This window comes from Lonchura striata, chromosome 2, assembly GCF_046129695.1.
Source record: "Lonchura striata isolate bLonStr1 chromosome 2, bLonStr1.mat, whole genome shotgun sequence".
Lineage (NCBI taxonomy): Eukaryota > Metazoa > Chordata > Aves > Passeriformes > Estrildidae > Lonchura > Lonchura striata.
The window spans coordinates 28,392,663-28,412,469 of NC_134604.1; the positions used below are offsets into that span (position 1 = coordinate 28,392,663).

Consider the following 19,807-nt stretch of genomic DNA (forward strand, 5'->3'; position numbering starts at 1 on the left):
GGCGGCGCCGCGGCCGGGCCCGCTCTGACGCACTTCCAGCGCGGCGGGCCCGAGCGCGGCTCCCGAGGCCATCGCGGCCCCTCCGCCTTCTCCTTCTCCGTCCTCCTCCCGCCCGCCATGGGCCTGACGCGGCAGTACCTGCGCTACGAGCCCGCCGCGCTCTTCGGGCTGGTGGCCAGCGCCAGGGCCGGCGTGGCCTTCGTGGCGCTGCGCGGCGAGCGGGGCCGCTACGCGGCCGTGCCGGCTTGCGAGCACGTGTTCGTGTGGGACACAAGGAAAGGAGAGAAGGTGGGAGCCGGGATGCGGGGCAGGGCCGGCGTGAGGGGCTTTTGGCCGCCAGAACTGAAGCGATTCGCGTTAGCGGGTGGCGTGTGGAGGGAAGCGACACGTGCGCAGCATCCCCGCCTCTGGGGAAGGGTGAGCGCGGCGTGAATGAGGTTAGGTTATGCGCCGAGTCTGCAGCTCTGGCTGCCTCCTGGCCCAAAGTGCTGGTGTCTTCCAGTGCTCTGGTCACTGGACTAAAAGGATTCTGCATCGCGTTGCCTTTTGAGTAGTCCAAAATATACTGCAGTGTTGGATGCTTACAAGAAAGTCTTGCTAGTTTCTAGAAGGTCGTTGGTTATTTCTGTTTAAGGGATTTATAAGGGTTGCATTTGTTGAAATCCAACAGATATCACCAGCACACACAGAACGGAGGAGGCTGTGGATGATTTGAATGATCTGGAATACAGCAACACTCATCTTTTTTTTTTGGTAGTAACTTGTAGCCATCAGTTGTTACAGGGAGTGGTGCTCTGCTCTGCTCTTACTGTGAGAGTAATTTATTTTATCTCGACTTGGTCTTAAAATAAATCTCCCTGTAGATCCCTTGAGATTTGCATCAGGACCTCAGTTGTGGAAGAGTAATTGCTGTCACAATAACTGGAAAGCTGCTCCCGGTTTAGCTGTTTGTTTGAATGTTCTTGGACAATTCAGGGATGTCATAGAATTTGTGTTTTGGCTGTGGAACTGGGCATTCCTTGTAAAAGTTGTATCCCATGGGGAGGTTGTGAACTGTAACTTTGAGGATTTTGCCACATACTGTCTCCTGTGAGATTCAGAAATCAGTGTAAGTACTACTGTCCACTACAGACTGAAATCTGGTTTTGTTTCACAGCCTCTGGAGTGCTGACTGCGGGTATGTTGTTCTGGAGATGTTTTCATGATTCTCAAGTTCTTGTGCAGTCTGTGGAAGAGCTGCTCTGTCCTATACCTGAGAAAGGCCAGGCAAGAGAGGATGGAGTCAGGAAGAAACTTTCCAACTTTTACCCTCTTGATCTTTGGTTCATAATATGTGGGGGCAGAAATTTATGTGGGGGCAGGTTCTGAGTTCCAGGATTCGCTCTGCACCCATTTCCTGAGAAACTGCTTCCCTTCTAGCTGCTGTTTGCCTTGGAAAATGGGGTTATTATGATACTGTATTTGGAGGAGGACGTTGAAAAATTAATTTATTAAGTGGCCAAAGTGCTCAGTTGGAAATTCAGGAGAAGAATAGACTATATTCTCTGCAACTATCTGACTCTGACATGTCATTTATCAACATTATACATGTTTTGTCTCCTAAAAATTGCAGGTTCTTATCCTTAAGGGTCTCAAGCAGCAAGTCAGTTGCCTCTGCCCCTCTCCAGATGGGTTGCACCTGGCTGTTGGGTATGAAGATGGAGCAATCCGTGTCTTCAACCTCCTAAGTGGAGAATCAACTATCACTTTCAATGGGCACAGGGCTGCAGTGACAGCCCTGCAGTACGACCACCTGGGTGGCAGGCTGGTGTCTGGCTCGAAGGTGAGGCTTTGACATCTGGAGCATGACCCTTTCACAGAGATGCCCCATGGGGAAGGCTGACCTACACTGAGATGTTCAGTATTTTAAGTGTGGCCTCTGCCCATAGCCAGAGGATGGCAGTGAGAGGAGCTGGGGGAGCAGCAGGGGCTGCAGGCAGGAGTAGGGCACTGGTAGAGCTGTTAAAGTGAAGAATCTTGTCATAGCAAAAGTTTCTCAAGCTGGGACAATGGTACATTTGTCAGTCTGACAGCACCTCTGGGGAAGCAGTGTCACTTGCATTAATCATGTTTGTGATTCAGAGTGAGAAAGTGTGCTCTCAGGTAATCTTTTCAGTCTCATGGCAGAAGTTTTGCAGAGACAAGGGCCAGTGCCATGGAGATGCTCTTTCCGTTCCAGGATACAGAAGTCATTGTGTGGGATGTCATCAATGAGAGTGGCCTGTACCGGCTGAGGGGACACAAGGATGTCATCACTCAAGTCCTTTTCTTGAAGGAGAAAAACTTGTTGATCACTTGGTGAGTTAGACTAAGAGAAATAGTTGATCAGGAAAGCAGGCATGGTTGTACTTGCAATTTAGACGTTCTGTGTACTACAGCCATTTGTATTTTCCTTCTTGTCTTGTGGTATCTCAGACCCACCAGCATCTTTGAATATAATTTTGTCACATCCACGTATTTAAGTCTGGTAATAGAGCAATACTGAAAAAAAGTTATTGGAAAAGAGTTTGATGTGTTGGTAAGTCCATCAACTTAAAATTATTGTAACAAAGAATTGTCATAACATGTTCATTATGTATGTAGCAGTTTTTGGGGTTTATTTTGCTTATCTTGAAGAATTAAGCAGACTTACTTTCTGTATATACAATTGACACAGCAGTGTGACAGAAAAATTGCTTTCTTGTAAGCTGTAAATACACAAATTAATTAAAAGATGATAGGGTGTTTTTTGGCTGATTTTAAGGTATTCAACTAAATGAACTGCAAGTTGTCTGAGTCCCTTTAATAATAAATAGTTAACAAGAGATATTCTTGCTGAAATATCCATCACTAATTTTTTTATTTTTTAATGTGCCATTTACTAGCTTAATAGAAAAGTGCATGCAGTCAGTTCAGTTTAGAAGTAAAACAACTAATTTTGCCTTTTTCAGATGGAAAAAATAGTATTTTTTTGTTGTTGTTTGGTAGATGATACCCATTTCTTAATGCAATTTCAAATATTTGCAGGTCCGCTTCAGTGACTTGAGAAGTATCTTTTTGCAGCATGGCTGTGCCTTTTATGTTTGGCTTGCAAAATTCAATGTTTGAGCAGCTGCTCTGTGATGCATTCTGACATGCTTTAGATTTTTTTGTATTTCTACTACTTAGAAAAATGTTGAGCTCTGGAGTCTTTTCTCATGTCTGAGTTTTTCTTCTTTGTTCCAGTGCCAAGGACACACTAGTGAAATGGTGGGACCTGGACACCCAGCACTGCTTCAAAACTCTGGTTGGACACCGAGCTGAGGTAAAAAGAGGATGTGTGGAAATGCTGGGCTGGAGGAACTTGGAATGTATTGGCTCGCTGTAGGCTTTCCTTGCTTTCAGGAGTTGTAAGCTGGCACCATCATACAGTTTACTTTCATTAGGCTTTAGGAGTGAGCAAATGAGAAATTTCCAGACATTCCAAGAGCTGTCATCACAGGCATTGGGTGACAATACCCATGCACATGTCCTCAGAGGAGGTCCCAGCTGGGTCCATTCTCTATTTAGTTGCTGTTTAAATAGGTCATTTAAAGATGCTGTGCTTTTTTAATGATAGTTAAGGGAGTCAGTTCCTCACATTGTGCCTCTGGACAGGTCTGGGGGATGGCTTTGCTGTCCAAAGAGAAGCGTCTGATCACTGGGAGCGCTGACAGTGAGCTGAGGGTGTGGGATCTCACGTACATCCAGGAGGTAAGGCATTCCCTCTGTAACCCTTCAGCCCCCCTGCCCAGCTGCTTGTCTTTGAACTGAGAAGGAACTGGAACATGTTCATATCTGATGGATGTTCTGGGAAACAGTCAAGGCAATGTCTTTGCTATCTGAGGGGTCCACAAGTTGCTCACAGGATGGGCTTTGCTGTTTCCTATGTTTTGCACTTTCAAGTGAAGCTTGAAATGAAATTCCAGAATGAGATTTCCACAGGGTGTCAGATCTTCCTGCCTTCTGACTTACAGCTGAGGAAGACAGCCTTGTGGGTGGATGATAGCCATAGGGGCACATGGAGTGCTTGGTACCTACAGGAATTCTGTAGGACCAGTGTATGCTAATCAGTTGTATCTCCAGGGAAATGAAGTGTGAGCCAGCAACTACAACAATATAGCTCTTGAGGTTTAAGGTACTCCTTTTCTCCTTTTCTGTTTTTTTTTTTTTTCCTGTGAGCAGGTAAAAGATCACGATGAACCAGAATTCAAGAAAAGCAAAGGGTCTTCTTTACCTGGAGCAGAAGAAAACAACGAAGAAGATGAGACCTTAGAGGTGGATGAGCATCCTGAGGAGGTAAGATCAGTTTTCCATGCTGTCTCTGAGCTGGTGTATCTAACCCCATTTGTGTGGTTTTATATCCTTAGTGTCATATGTAGCCTGTTTGGGAAAATGTGATAATTCTTGTCTTGTTCCATGATTACTTCCTCAGCAGCAGATGCTGCATCATCTACCTGCAAAACATCTGCAGAAGTATGTGTGCCAAAACATCCACAGATTTATTCTCCACTGACAGTTTTTCTTTCCTTTCTATTTGAGAAGGACTAGCAAATGTATAAATTTAAAAAGTGCTAATAGAGCTCTTTGATCAAACATCACAGAAATAAAATAGTTCCTTGCTGGTTTGCAGCTGCTGAGTTCAGTACTGTTGCTCAGCCTTGGAGAAACTGAGAGGTTAGAGTTGCACTGTATTGAAATACGGTGCGAGATTGGATTGCAGAAAGCCATTCCCACTTGTGCTGCTGCTGGAGACTTTACTGAATCTGTCTTTCTGGTAGAACTTTCTGGGGTACTGCTCAGATCTCAGGCTGCTTGTAGTTGTGGTAGATACCTGACTTTGTTAATTAATTTTCCAGCTTACTCTCCAGAGGATTTATCTCCCTTCAATGCCCTGTTTAAGAGTCTCTGTTCTCAGCTTCTCTGCCTCTTGACTGAGTTCTGCTGCCTCTATAGCATAAAAAATCAGATCTGTCTCTTAAATGGCTAGGGTTTGCCAAAAAAAATTAACTTATTCTTCCACTTAGACTGCCAATGATTGTTTTCAGCTGAAGTGCAACTAAACACTAGGAGATAAGCTTGTAGCTCACACAGCTTGTTTTGTCCCTTTATTATCCTTACTAGCTGTTCTGCCAGGACCCTTTAGGTTCATTTCCCACTCTGCCTTGACTTTTCTTGTCAGCAGGTTTCTTGAGTTTGCTTGAAAAGATCATTTGACCTTTCAGACCCAAGTTTGTTTCTCTTTCCCTGTAGCGCATTGTTAAGTGCAGCAAAGTTGGATCCATCATGCGGGAAGGGAGAGACCGAGTGGTGACTCTTGGCACAGACCGGATGGGCAAGTTTTTGGCCTGCCACGTGAGTAATGGGGGCCTCTGCTACTGAAGAGATGTAGAGGAGGCTGGTAAAGACCTTGGATACTTTCTGTAAGGGCCAGCCAGGGCTTTGCAAACCTTTGAATTTGTCTATTCTGACTCTAGGGAACAGACACTGTTCTGGAAGTGTTCTCTGTCCTTTCTGAAGAGGAAATCCAAAAGAAATTGGAAAAGAAATTGAAGAAAGCAAGGAAAAAAGCCAAGTAAGTAATTTCTTGGATGATGAAGGCTCCAGAAGGCTCTAGAAAAGCTCTTCAGTAGCATTACACAGTGGTTGAACTCTGAGCTTCTGGCCATTCTCTTTGTGCTAGCTGTTGTATTTTCATCTTTCTGTAAATCCTTGGTGCTTGTCTGAGCAGCACTGCTCCCAGAGGCTAAGGAAATACCTTTCTTTCTGAGTCTTCCCTCTGAAAAAAGAAAGTTAAAGTGTGCAAAGAAATGGATATAAAATGGGTTTTTCAGAACTGCTCAGCTCTACCTGACATTCATATTTATACTGCTTGGTGCATCAAAATAAGGTCTTGGTAGACAATGCAGGAATGAGAGTTTCATCTGAGAAGTCACAGAGAATCTTTTCCTGTTTTACAGGACAGACTTCTTTTTTTTTACACAGACTTCTTTTCCTGTTTTACAGCAGACAGAGATACAGCTGAGAGTTCCCATGATGGTTACTCTGTGTTATATGTCTCTGTGTATCCTGGCACTTAACAGGTGCCTCAGAACAGCCCTTAGGGAGAGGCCTGGTTCCAGGGTAGAAACTAAAGCACAGGGTATCTGTGCAAATCTGTAAATGTGGACATCTGCAAATCTGGAAATGCATTTTGGCAATGGCTGAGAGCTTTTGGTGAGTGATAGGAGATGAGCAGAAGCTGGTCTTGCTCTCAAATATAGCTTCTGTTCCCTGTTTCTGTATCCATCTTGTGTTTAGGCTCCAGAGGAGGAGGTATTTTTAGGACAGTTTGTGTCTTTAGTAGTTTGCATACTGGCATGAACTTCACTGTCCAACCTTCACTGTCCCTATTCTTAAATGTGGATAAGAGGAAAGTTGTTTTCAGCAGGCTAAGTGGTTTCCTTGTGTTTTCTGTATTGCTATGTTAGTTTGTGTTGGCTGTGCTGGGTTATTTGACTCTCCTCCATTATCTGACATTTCCAGACAGAACTCTGAAGAGGAGCCTGAAAGGAGTGTGGAGCTGAGCCTGCAGGAAGAGATTCAGCGGGTCACTAATGTCAAAGCTTCTTCTAAAATCAAGTGAGTGGAAAGCCTTTTGTAGAGTCTGATGAGTGGTTATGCAGCTACCTGGGGAGAACTCTGTATGGCTCAGTGCAGGCAGAGGTGGAAGAAGTTTCCCCCTCAACATATGTTTAGCTTAGAGCTGGGGTGAGGCCTACCATGGTTTCCAGTCCATTCACACCTGTGTGTCTCTGTGTGCACTTGCTTGTTGGATATGCCCTGTCTATATTCCTCTTAGTTGTTCTTCATAATTGATCCCTCCAACACTTTGTCTTATTACCCCTGTGTACAGCTCTGATTTTGTCTAATCAAACAGGTCATTTGACTTGATTCTCTCTCCAAAAGGAGAGCTGAAGATGGTACTGCTGCTCCAGAACAATATCATTGAATTGTACAACCTGGACCTGTCAGCACAAGTGACCCAGGCTGTCCGTGTGTCCAGGATAACCATTGGAGGCCACCGCAGTGATGTCAGGACATTGGCTTTTAGCTCTGACAACATTGCCATCCTCTCAGCAGCTGCAGAGTCTGTGAAGATTTGGAACAGGTATGCAGTCTGGTTGTGTCAGTCTCCCAGAGTTGAGGGATGCTTGTTAAGAAAGGCAGTGATAAGAAAGAGAGGACAGTGGAATGAGATAAAGCAGTAAATGAAGTAAAGGAAGCAAATAGAAAATTATTTTTCTTTTTTCCTTATTAGGTCATGATGGTGGACATGTGGCATGTTTTTATGGGAAACTTTGTTAGCAGTGTTGCTGGGTGGTGTTTGTGTCAATAGGATGGTGGTGGCTTATCTTTGGACCCCAGTTGAAAGACAGCTATGGTTAGAGACCACACAGGAGCATGTCTCACTGAGCAGGCCACATTGTGTGTGATAAGGGATTTTGGGCTCTGCTTTGTCCACAGGTCAACCTTGCAGTGCATCCGGACCATGGAGTGCGAGTACGCGCTCTGCTCGCTCTTTGTCCCCGGAGATCGGCAGGTCATCATTGGGACCAAGGTGAGGAGTGGCCCTCTGACTCCAGACTTCCCAGGTCTGGGAATGTGTTAGACTACTAAGGCAGCCTCACAGAAGATGCATTGCCTCTCCTTGGAGCACTGCTCTGTTCCCAGAGTCATTACAGAACTCTTGTGGCTTGAGGTGGAAAGCAGGGTGGAGCTTTGGGAAGGCCCTGATGGAGATCAGGAGTTTGGCCATCTGTGTGTAACAGCCACCTAATGAAGCTGGGGGCATGGGTGGCAGGGAGCTTTCTGCCAGGAACTGTCATGAGTTGTGAGCAGAGGCTGATTCTTCCTCTGTGATGTCTTTCTCCCCAGACAGGGAAGTTGCAGCTGTATGACCTGGCTTCTGGCAGTCTGATAGAGACACTTGATGCTCATGACGGGGCAGTGTGGTCTATTGCTCTTTCACCAGACCAGGTAACTTAGCCACCCTTAAAAGTATCATCTGCACATATTTTAATGTAATTCCTTCCTGAAGTACTGTTTGCACCATGGAATTTATTTTGCACCACATGCTTTGTTCCATGGAAGCATGGAGCCCCTCATCCTCAGAGGTGGAGAATGCAGTTGATACTGTCTAATAACTTTATAGTGGAATCAAAACTATAGCAAGAAATAATCTGCCTGAAATTCATCCACCCTACAGATGAAAACATATGGGATAGATTTTACCCTCCTTCTTAATGTAAAATGTTGAACTGCTGTTCCTTTAGAAGGCTCTGTTGCAGGGTGGTGGTCAGTTGTGTGTTATCCAGTAACAGTGAGAGTCTCAAGCTGCTCACAAATCAAAAGCATATTGTTAGCTGCAGCTGAGATGACTGCTTTCCGTCCCAAAGTTTCAATCCAGGTTTTGTTTTACATTTGGGGTCTTTGTCTTAGACCTCCAAAATAAGCTAGAGCTTTTGAAATTGTTTTTGTTTCTCAGGCAATGTGTGTTCTAACCAGAGGAAGTGCTCCTGATGGTATCCACTTAATCATTAATGGTGTAGGAAAGTGGGACATTTCAAAAACTTCCTCTGTGTTGGCAATTCCTTGCTGTAGACTTTCTCTGGGTGATAGGAACTCGTTTCACAGCAACTATTTTGTTTTCCCCTACAGCATGGCTTTGTGACAGGAGGTGCTGATAAATGTGTCAAGTTCTGGGAGTTTGAGCTTGTGAAGGATGAGAGCAGTGTTCAGAAAAGGTGAGAAGATAAACCTTGTGTTATTGTTGTTGATGGGTGCTTTGGCCTTGGCTCTGCACAGCAAGAACTGCCCATGCCATCTGTATAGAACACATGGAGGAGAGTGTGAGCTCAGTGCAGTTTTGTGGAGACCTGAGCTTAGCTGGAGGATGGCACTTGTCTCATTCTGATCCTTTTTTGTGTGTTTTGTGTGTGTGAGTTTAGTGTTTATAGGCTGGGCCTGCAGATCTTTACTGTAATGTAGCAGTGAAGTTCATCAGCCCGCCCAGAGCCTGCTTATTTCCAGTCCTGTCATAGTGAGGAATGAGGTGCTGCATGTTAGAATTCACTTTTTTTCCCAGGGTACAGTGTGGCACTTGTATCTATTTTTCTTCCTAGTTTTTTTTGCTTGGGCCAACGGTTGTTTTTATCCTCTTGTTGTCAGGCTTTCCATGAAGCATGTGCGTGTTTTACAGCTGGATGAAGACGTGCTCTGTGTGCGGTACAGCCCCAACCAGAAGCTGCTGGCTGTCTCTTTACTGGATTGCACTGTGAAGGTTTTCTACGTTGACACACTCAAGGTGCATGACCAAATGAGCTGTGAGGCTGTGCAGGAAGGGATGTAACTGTAGCCTGCAAAATCAGGAATACAAAGAAAAAAGTGTCTGCTTTATGTGGAACATGCATCCTCCTTCAGGGGCCTGTTTGCTGGCAAACCTGACAGAACCATTGTTGTTCCACACTGGGAGCTGGAAGATCCATTTTTCATTTAAAAAGTGTTCTGAGCCTGCATGCAGGTGGCAAGGTTCATTCTAAACCCTGCAGATGTGGTGGTACTCCAGATCTGTCAGGCACCGTGAAGGTGGAAAGGAGTGTGTCTCACATGGTGTTAAATAGGGCATGTCAGAGGCAAAGCCTGTGAGAGGAGAACCTTCCTTGTGAGCAGTGTGTGGTGGATTTGTGAGCTGTGTATTAGCATGTGAATGTTAGGGAGTGACATAAGACAGATTGGTGCTGATAGTTATGTGGAGAGAAACAGGAATCAACTCCAGTGATACTGGTGATTGGCACCAGAGTTAGCTAGAGAGCCAACAGAGCTAGTTCAGTTTGCTTGGCTACTTCCACCTTCTCAATTCTGCCCTCATGGCCCTGCTGCTAGCTAGCATTGTTCAGGGCAAGAATGAAAGTGAGGCAGTGTTAGAAAAACAGCTTCTGAAGCAGAGCAGAAGTAGCTTGGAGCTTGAGATTTTCACACCTCTGTACCCAGCATGCCTAACTGAGTCATCTTCCTTCTGCTTCAGTTTTTCCTTTCTCTCTATGGACACAAGCTGCCAGTGCTGTGTATGGACATCTGCTATGTAAGTAACATTAGGGCTGTGTAATGTGGGACTGTGGTGATATGGATGAGTGTGAGAGCCTCTGCTGGCATCAAGACCTCTAGGATAATGCTTGCTTGTGACCTCCTTGCTCCTGACTTAGCAGTTTCTGGGTGGGACACAGCAAGCCCCTTATTCTGCAGTCCTGTGCTCACTGGAAGGGCTATTAGAGTTGGGGTCATGATAGAACTGACCCTGGGGCATTTTGTGAGTGAGTGGAAATCAAAATGCTGTCAATGTCCCTTACACTCATTGTGACAGGTACAGCCTGCTTTCTGCTTAAGTTACTGTGTGAGAGGAGCCTGAATTGTTAGTGGGAGCAGAGGGCAGGTGCTGAGAGGAAGCAGCCTCTTTGTGCCTCTTCATTCTGGGGCTGCATCTTGCTCTGAGGTATCTTTGGGATGAGGCTCATTGAAAACCAAGAAGAATGTCAGGATATAACCAAATACCTGCAGAGGGCCAGAGTGCTGTCAGTTGGCTGTGCCAGTACCAGAGCATGGGCCACTGGGGAGGAGGTGGAGGGATCAGGAGGCCAGGTGTCTGCCTACTCAGCAGTGCAGAGTCACTGGGTTAGCAGCAGTTCCCCACACCCTCCTCTCTCTTTGTTGCTCTCTAGGATGGAACTCTAATTGCAACTGGCTCTGCTGACAGGAATGTGAAGATTTGGGGCTTGGATTTTGGTGACTGTCACCGTTCTCTCTTTGCCCATGATGACAGGTTAGTCAAATCCTACATCATCTTTGGACTGTGGACTTGTCTTCAAGGAGTTGTGATCCAGCAATAATCCTTTTATCCAGCATAGAGCAGGAGGAGTTCTGCAGTGTTCCCCAAGTGGGTAAATTTGAGCCTTTTTCTCTTCCAGTGTGATGTATCTGCAGTTTGTGCCCAAATCCCATCTCTTCTTCACGGCTGGGAAGGACAGCAAGATTAAGCAGTGGGATGCAGATAAATTTGAACATATCCAGACACTGGAGGTAGGAAGTCTTGGCATCTGTTGAAAGGAAGCAATATCCCTGCATGAGCAGGATTTTTCCTCAGGGCTGGAAACTGGGTGATGTTAATGTCAGAGCTCTTTTGTCATCTATGCAGGGGCATCACCAGGAGGTTTGGTGTTTGGCTCTCAGTCCCAATGGAGACTATGTGGTGTCAGCGTCCCATGACAAGTCTCTGCGCCTCTGGGAAAGGACAAGGGAGCCACTGATTCTGGAGGAGGAGAGGGAGATGGTGAGAGTTGTATCTTTGCTACCAAAACCAACTTCCAGACCTTTTTTTTTTGTTGGTCTTTAGTGTCTTTCTATAGGTCTGTTGCTTACAGTCTTTGACATTCTCATGTGTGCCTTTCAGCATAAGTGTGTTTGGGAGGCAGTTCAGCAGGTGGCTGATGTGGAGGGCTGGAGAGCACTGCTCCTGTTAAATGCAGTTTGTCCCTTTTCCAACTGTGAGAGGTCTGTTCTGTCTCAGTAGCAGGCCCCAGAAGTTGGGGATGTTGGAAGAAGCCCCTCCTATTCCATTTAAGCATGTATTGGGAGCAATCATAGATTCAGAAGGACTTCAATAGGAAGGAAAGTCTGGAGGTCTCAAGTCCAACCCCTTGCTCACTGCAGGATGATCTTAAAACTATCAGACTGTTTAGAGACTTGTCTTCTTACACTGACATCTCCAAGGAAATAGATTTTCCACTCTGTCTGAGCACCTGTTCCAGTATTGAGCTGCCATTGGGGTTGGCTGATGTGTTTATTTCATGTATCCAATTAGAGGTTCCCTTGGAACAATTTGTAACTCTTTTTGCTGGATCCCTCAGCAGAACCTGTTTCTGTCGCCCCTTCCTAAGGCAGTTCTCAAACCATGGTCTGGGGTTGTGGGGGGATGCAGAAATGCAGAAGCAGGAGGGGATGAGAAACCTGCAATAGATGTTTGGGTTTTTTAAATCCCAGCCTGTTTGCAAGAGCTGACCCACACATTGTACCTTGATGCTCTGTGTTTGGTAAAAGGAGAGATAAAGATAGCTCTTTTCCAGATTCCAGAAAAGTTTGTTTTGGGTCAAGTTTGAATAGCGAGGTGGCATGAATACATGAGTAGTGAACTATGCATAACATAATTGGTACCCTTTTGTGTGAGAGATGGTAGACCAGAGCCTTTCCTTTTGCAGCCCAGGACAACCCTGGGACGTTTCTAGATTTATTCCCTATGTGTTGTGTGGCTGGTGAAAGGTGTGGTGCTGAACTGTGATGTCTGTCTCAGCTTGGTGGAATCCTGAAGGGCTGTTCCTGCACCCTGAGCAGAGACCTGGATTTCTTTCTCTGTGGGAGATTCTAGAGTTCACTGTGGGGTTGGGACCAGGGACAAATGGGCATTTTGCCATTGGCATTGTTGGACTCTGCTGATGGGTTGTGGTTTTGCAATGGGCTGCATGAAGTCCTCTAGGTTGTCTTGCTCAAATAGTCTGGAAGGGACTTGCACCCTTGCCTTACTGCTGTTAATATGTTGTGTTCTCATCCTCTGCAGCAACGAGAAGCTGATTATGAAGAGAGTGTGGCAAAGGAAGAACAGCCTGTGGTAAGTTGCACCATCTGAATGTGTGTCAGTCTGACTGTACAAACTCTGGAAAAACTATTTCTGTAAGAGGCATGGAAGAGGTATCAGGGAGAAAGGAACATTTTCTTTGAGGTGGTGCAGGAGGGAAGGGGGTGCTGAAGCTGTGGCTGCTCCATGGTGCAATTGGCTGTGGTGCTGTGGATGGAGCTGCAGCTCTGTATTTTGTATTTTGTAGGTGGCTGGAGAGAGGCAAGGAGAGACAGGGCTGGCAGGAAAGAAGACCATTGAAACCATCAAAGCGGTAAGGTGCTGTAAGGCTCTGCCAGCGTGGCTTTGTGCCTTACCAGTCTCTCAAGGGGGGGTTCTCATGGGGTCATAGCATCAGTTTGAAGAGTAACCTGTACTGTCACATAACGGCAGATTGCTCTTGCATGCAGAGGCAGTCTGTCCTGCTCAGGAGCCAACAGGGAGGGTTTTGACTTTGAAGAGTCACACATTCCTGAGAGGAATGAGGTGTGAGGTTCCTGTTGCTGCAGCTGCCTGCTGCATGTGGGACAGACAGAGCTGCTCTTACCCTCTGGGGTTTGCATCCCAAAGGAGCAAAAGGCAGCTGGGATGTTCTCAAGGCATTAGGCCTCTCCCTGAAGGGCTGTACAGTCCAGTGGGCATCTGTGGAAGGTGGAAATCTGTTGTGGTGCTTGACATGGGAGACATGTAGGGGTGGGTAATTCCATGGCTGCAGATTTCATTGGTTTGGTAATTTTCAGAGGAAATCCTTAATCTGAATAGTCAAAATGGCCTGACCCTGGCTCTGCTTGGTGGTCAAAGCAACAACTGAAGCTGCATTAGAGGGCACCCAGGGCAGTGGGGGAATGTGGATGGTCTGTGACATCTTCAGGTCATGACTTGTGTGTTCAGGCTAATGGAGTAAAGGTTATCAAGGGAGATGCCATGTGGTGCTCTGTGTCAGCACCTCTGCTTCCACCTCTATTTGTCCATCTGAGCTTTGTCCTGGCATGTTTGGTGTCACTGATGTGTTGTTCTTGTGCTGCACAGGCTGAGAGGATCATGGAAGCTATTGAGCTGTACAGAGAAGAGACTGCAAAACTAAAGGAACACAATGCCATATGCAAAGCTGCAGGAAAAGAGGTAAAAGACTGAGGAATGTAAAAATCCCAAGGTGTGTTGGGCATATCCTTCCAGCTCAGGTGGGAAGGGTTAGCATGAAGATAAAGTCAGGACAGCTGAAAACAGCAGATTATTTGGAGAACTAAATGGCACTGTGCTCTGGGGCATAATTAAGGGTGTGTTCTTTCCCATGATCTTAACGTTATAGCAGGATGTAAGTTTTGTCTGTAGAAGAGTGTGCTGCTCCAGGTTCATCCTCAAGCCTCATCTTTGCCTTCATTCCAACACTCCCTGCTAAATAAGAGGCTGTCATAGAAGTGGGAAAAGTGACAAGAAGTGGAAGAAAATTCATCCATATTTGAGTTAGTCATATACATCTGAGAATGAGATTGTCTGATGGCTTCAAATGAGGCCTTCAGCAACATTCTGAGAAGGGTGGAGGTGTGGGAATTGCAGGAAGACACTCAATAAAAGTTCTCTTCTACTGTGGGTAAAATTTGCTCCCAATATGCATTTATACACACACACCTGCCTCATTCTAACACATTCTGTTCTCCAGGTTCCCTTCCCTGTCAATCCCATTCTCCGTGCCTATGGAAATATTACAGTAAGTGGAATGCCCGGGCCACAGGCTGTAGCTGGAGTGGGGCTGATTGATTTGCTGGCTGAGCCAATATGCTGGGTTGCTGTGGGGAAGGACTGCTTCGTTCAACTTTTTTGGCTTGTGCAAAGTGAACATAAATTTAGGGTTTTCATGTTGATGGGTTTTTGTTTGTTTGGTTGGTTGGTTTTTTTGGTTATTTTTTAGTATCATACACATGTGTTATACAACCCTGATGGGAGCCATGACCTTATGATGTTCCTTATCATGAGCTTGGGGTTTACAGTCTTCTCCAAGATACAGAAAAGCTAGTTCAAACCTTTCCCAGGTTTATTTATGTGGTGTTGCTACAATTACTGTTTCTGTTCCTATTCCTGCAGAGTGTACACTGAGAAAATTCTGAATGGTAGTTCAATGCCCAAGTATTGCAGGCTAGATCTGGTGCCCTTTTTCATTCATGTCATACTACTGCACAACAGTTTTCACTGAATTCTGTGGATTTTTGACATATTAAAAAATACACAGACAAGGATGCATAGATTTCAGTGATAAATAAAAATCCACTACTCTGAGTAGCTTAGTTTTTGTTTTTGTGTTTATTCCAATGTGCACTCCTAGACTGTTTTTTAAGTACCCTTAGAGAGATCCTTGTTTTTTCACTCTCCCCTTTTCATGCAATCATTCAATGGTTTGGGTTGGATGTGACCTTAAAGATCATCTGGTTCCAACCCCTCTGCTCTGGGCAGGGACTAGGGACCCACTAGACCAGGTTGCTCAAAGGTGAATGTCAGTGCCAGATGGAGCAGCCTTTGTCTTCCTTCTAATTACCTGTAACCACCTTGCAAGAGCCCTTCTGACCCTTCCTCCATGATTATAGGTCTATTTAATTATAAGTTGGATAGACATAACAGAAGTGAATGAAATCTTATGACTTAGTAGTTAGAGGCACTTTCCCACTTCCCAGCTCTACTCTGGGGATCTTATCCCATCTGCCAAATGCTTCCAGCAGATGAACAGGAGTAGTAGGAATTATGTCTGGGACATGAATTTGTATAAGGCTTTTTATATATAATTTGTTCTACCAAGATTTTGTCTAATTTGTAAAAGATTCATTGACATGAATTGAGATTACTTAGTTGTCTCAATATAAATGAGATTTTTCACAATATTCTTCACCAGTGTAGAGTATCCTGAGAAAGCTGAGGTAGAGCCTCTGATTGAAGCTGAAGGGGTTTCCTCTTTGTTATATTCAGCTTGATGTGTGTGTCTCACAGGATGTCATGGTGTGTTTTTAACTGTGTGAAATGGACCTTAGGGCATGTTGGTCCCGGAATATTTCTTGTTAAGCAGGACTGGTGTCTTTCCTCTGTTGCAGCCTTCTGCCTATGTGCTGGAAGTTTTCAAGAAGGTCAAGTCAAGGTGAGTCCCAAGAGCTTCATTGCTGAACAGATTTGTGACTGAGTGTTGGGTTTCTAGGCCCAGGACTGGCTGGGATCTTTGAGTGGTCTCTCATGCAAGGTATGGGCAGTGCTAGAGAGCCTGGAGTCACTGTTCCCAGCAGCCTCTTTTGGAACATGCATGGAACTGGAGAATGGAAAGTGTTTCTTCCATGGGGAGTGTAGACTGAAGCTTCTGGATGTGGGTTGGCTGCTTGGAGATGTGCATGTATGTGAAGAGCAGTTTGGGGATGTTGAGGAGGGAAGGCTGTGTGCCTGCTCCCTGTGCCACAAGATGTCTGGGCAGTGCAGATGCAGGTGATCCAGTGCAGATGTGGGCAGTCATGGACCAGCTGTGAGAAATGCTTAGCACAGCTGAGTACCAGAACCCACCTGTGTGGATGTGTTTCCTGCTCATCTGTAGCAGTGTAATGGCTAATGGTAAGACTAATGCTTGTGTCCCTTTGCTTTTTCCCTCAGTGAGCTGGAAGAGTCTCTCCTGGTGCTGCCTTTCTCCTACGTCCCTGACCTGCTCAGACTTTTCAATGAATATATTCAGCAGGGCTCAGACGTTGAGCTTCTGTGCCGAGCTCTCCTCTTCCTGCTCAAGTGAGTCCTTTATCTGCCCAGACATATTTGGGCTTTCTTCTGAGTCTCTGGGCCTGAAACTCTTGGGAAGCATCCTTGGGAATAAAAGTGTGGTCTCTGCAGGAGATGAGGAATCTCTGCACCCACAGTGAATGGTGTGTGGGAATGAACTGCTTGGATGCAGAGTGCTGGCATGCCCAGCTGGGGTTGCTGATCCTGGTGGCCCAAGTCTCACTGGAATGAAAAGATCCCTCATCAAGTCTGACGAGGCACTGTTGGTGGCACAGAGTCACTGTAGAGCCTGTGTCCTCAGAAAGACCTTCCCCTTGGATCACTGTTAAACTTAAGAAAACAGCTTTTCCAGATAAATTTGTCCATGTGCAGTGCTGGTCTGGGAAAGACTAACTAAAAAAACCCCGTATGTCCAGAACATACAGAGGCTCAGGAGAGGGCCTTTGTATGTCTCTAATAACAGCCTGCTTCATTCCCAGGATACATTTTGGGCAGATCACAGGCAACCAGATGCTGGTGACAGTGATAGAAAATCTGAAGAAAACTACCATCTCCAGAGTCAGCGAGGCCCGGGTGAGTGTTGCACCCTCCCCTTTTCCAGGATGTAGAATAATGGGATGATACAATGTTTGTGAGCATGAGTTGTCTGTGGTGTCCAGTGGGGAAGTTGGCTGGGGGGGTCTGAGCTCATTTAAACCATACTCTTTTGCAAATAGTCTGCCTTTTCCTTATGTTCCTCCTCATGTGGGAATACCCAGTGGTGAGCTTAAATTTGTGCTCCCTGCCACATTTGCACTTCGTTTTCTGATACATGTGCTTGGATCTTGGCTTGCTAGTTTCTAAATATGTTGTAGGAGTTAAAGTAACTCCCTGCTTCTCTTGGGCTTTTCTTTGGGTACTATCTCAATGCAGACTGTGTATTTTCCCAGAGGAAGCTTCAGGTGCCTGCCAGCAGCTTGTCTTTTAGAAATATGGTGGATTATAGCTGCTCTTACGAGAGGACTGTGGGGAACTGAATGCAGGACTGGCTGTTCTCCTGGTCAGATGAAGTTTACATTTAGTTTACATTTAAAGTAATGTTGCTTTCTTTAAATCCTGTGTTTTCACCATCTCTTTTTAGAAGGGTGGTCAGTGCAGGACTCTCTTCCCCCTAACTAGCTTGGGATGTGCCTCACAGTGTGGTGCTGGTCTGTCTCTGCAGGATGTGCTGGGATTCAACATGGCAGGGCTCCAGTTCCTGAAGAGGGAGATTGAGGCCAAGGAGGAGGTGACATTTTTTGCTGATGCTACTGAACGCTTTGAGGAGAAGAAGAGAAAAAGGAAGAAGAAAGAAAAGATGGTTCTTACAGTGCTCTAGCATTTGTTGCCCAAGACCCAGAGCATCTGGATGGACTCATGTAACCTCACTGTTGACCATGGCAGTGTTCTTGTGGCTGAACATCTGTGATGATGTCCTGTGGCTGGGACAAAGTCTGTCCCCTCCACACGTGGTATAACCCAGCATGTAAACCCAGCTCAGAATGGTTGTCTCCGAGATGGACTCTCTAGGCTACTGCAGATGGATATCTTTGGACTTTTTCTGAGGTGGCTGTCAAAGGCACGTGCTCTTCCTCTAGTGGAATGCCTGTTAGAAATGGAGTTGATTTCTGGCAGCACTGATTCGGTGGAATCCAGCACACAGACTGCTGGTGAGACCATGCCTTTGTCCAGGATTAAAATCCTGGCAGGATTTTTCACTGACACCTGCTGGTGGCATGTGGCCTGTGGAAAAGGTCTGTGATTTCTGCTGAAGTGTGAGAACTTGAGCTACAGCCACTCACTCTTTAGTGGGACAGGGAGAAACATGGCTGCACTCTATTAAAGGCATATTTATATTTCCTTTGTGAGACAATTTTGTTTATAGTGTTTTGTCCTGGTATTTCTTTTGTAAATCCTCAGTTGCCTTGGCTTGTGCATCTGTTTTGAAAGGATTTTTTACAGAGTATAAAATCAGTGGGAGCAAATGAAAGGCCTGCCATCCCAGATCCTATTTTTCTGGAGGGCTGGCGGACCAAGTGTGAGAAGCCTGGAAGCCGCTTACTTGCTCCAGGCTTTAGAAATTGCACTGATTTGTTGCTATGTTGTATTTGTCCTGTGTCAGATAAAATTATTTATTTTCACAGTGGGGGCATTGAGGCAGAATGAAGTGAACAAGTCTCTGCTGCTGTTGTTACTAATTTATAGCACATGCTGTGTTTTTTTACCAGTGGTCAAGTCACTGGTTTGGGGGATATGGTGGAGGCTGCTCCTGGATACTTGCTGACTCTTGGGCTCATGTGTCTGATTTAGGTACTCAAAGCTGAACTTCCAAGTTGAATTTCCTGTGGATTTTTAGTTGCATCCCAGTTGTGGCTGACTGCTGTCTTTGACTCAGGTTGTCTATTACTAGCAATTATGCAAAAGGCCAGCAGTTCAGTTGGTCATTCTCTAGGCAGCACTTCAGGTGTAATAACCATACCTCAGTTGTTCGTATGTAACTTTGTCAGGGGATGATTGTTCACTTGCCTCTTCAGAGTCTGGGTAATTCACAGGAGCACATTGTGCTCCATTTCCAGGTGGCTTTCAGACTGTATAGAAATGGCAACCTTCATACAGCTCTGCCAATTGTTTCACTTGAATCACAAGTTTCATCCATATCTGGACAAATACAAAATTATAGGGGCACCCAGAAACAGCTGCATTCAAACATGTCTCTATCCTGACTTATGCTGTTCTGTTTCTTTATATTCTGTTCTTTTCCTTTACTACTCCCAAAATAGACCCTCAGGAATTATTAGGAGAAAGAGGAGGCACTGTAGGATGGTATATTTTTTTTGGTAAAGTCAATTGGCATCTGTTATCCACATTATCTGCTGCTGAAATGGACCAGCCTGCTAGAAAAACAAGTGTTAGAGATGGAGAGCTGGCTTGTGATACACAGTGCACCCTCAGCTGAGGTGACTGAGGAGAGAGCTGCCAAAACCAGGTACCAAAAGGGGAAGGCTGACTGTGCCTCTGCTTACATTAATGACAGGGAAATAGATGTTATGGATGCTGTATAATGAACTGCTGTCTGATGATCCCCTGGGAGGCCTGGAATAAAAAACCATGGCCATGGGCACATGAAGTCGGGGACTGATGAGAAGGATGTAATTGGTGATACAGAAGAGTAGCTTGGGATGCAGAGTTATCTTATAATGACAGGTATCCTCTGATCTAAGTTGGGAGAGATGGAATTCCTTCACTTTTGTCTCTTTGCTGTCACTGGTATTAGGGAAGGATCCGTGGAGAAAAGGCCTTTTCACCACCTCG

At 45.5% G+C, this 19,807-nt stretch overlaps 1 protein-coding gene across 2 annotated transcripts; it reads left to right on the plus strand.

Moving 5' to 3' along the window:
• The first annotated feature begins 62 nt into the window (after positions 1–62).
• WDR3 (WD repeat domain 3) lies at positions 63–18,368 on the plus strand. 2 transcript variants are annotated; one of them, XM_021548902.2, is made up of 26 exons: positions 63–288; positions 1,613–1,822; positions 2,219–2,337; positions 3,244–3,322; positions 3,655–3,750; positions 4,222–4,335; positions 5,290–5,391; positions 5,514–5,611; positions 6,562–6,657; positions 6,956–7,186; positions 7,543–7,636; positions 7,954–8,055; positions 8,737–8,822; positions 9,247–9,382; positions 10,103–10,159; positions 10,794–10,894; positions 11,040–11,151; positions 11,267–11,401; positions 12,683–12,733; positions 12,948–13,013; positions 13,769–13,861; positions 14,400–14,447; positions 15,817–15,860; positions 16,358–16,486; positions 16,957–17,050; positions 17,679–18,368. In XM_021548902.2, the coding sequence occupies exons 1-26, from the start codon at positions 118–120 to the stop codon at positions 17,832–17,834; spliced, it is 2,820 nt and encodes a 939-aa protein (XP_021404577.2). In that variant the 5' UTR covers positions 63–117; the 3' UTR covers positions 17,835–18,368. The 2 variants fall into 2 exon arrangements, with proteins under 2 accessions (XP_021404577.2, XP_021404578.2); XM_021548903.2 differs by having other exon boundaries at positions 7,082–7,186.
• Positions 18,369–19,807: the final 1,439 nt, after the last annotated feature.

Coding starts and splice junctions, on each gene's coding strand:
- WDR3 (XM_021548902.2), top strand. CDS start 118: ATGGGCCTGACGCGGCAGTACCTGCGCTACGAGCCCGCCGCGCTCTTC. Junction 7,637..7,953: donor AGGTCATCATTGGGACCAAG/GTGAGGAGTGGC, acceptor CTTTCTCCCCAG/ACAGGGAAGTTGCAGCTGTA. Junction 11,402..12,682: donor TGGAGGAGGAGAGGGAGATG/GTGAGAGTTGTA, acceptor CATCCTCTGCAG/CAACGAGAAGCTGATTATGA.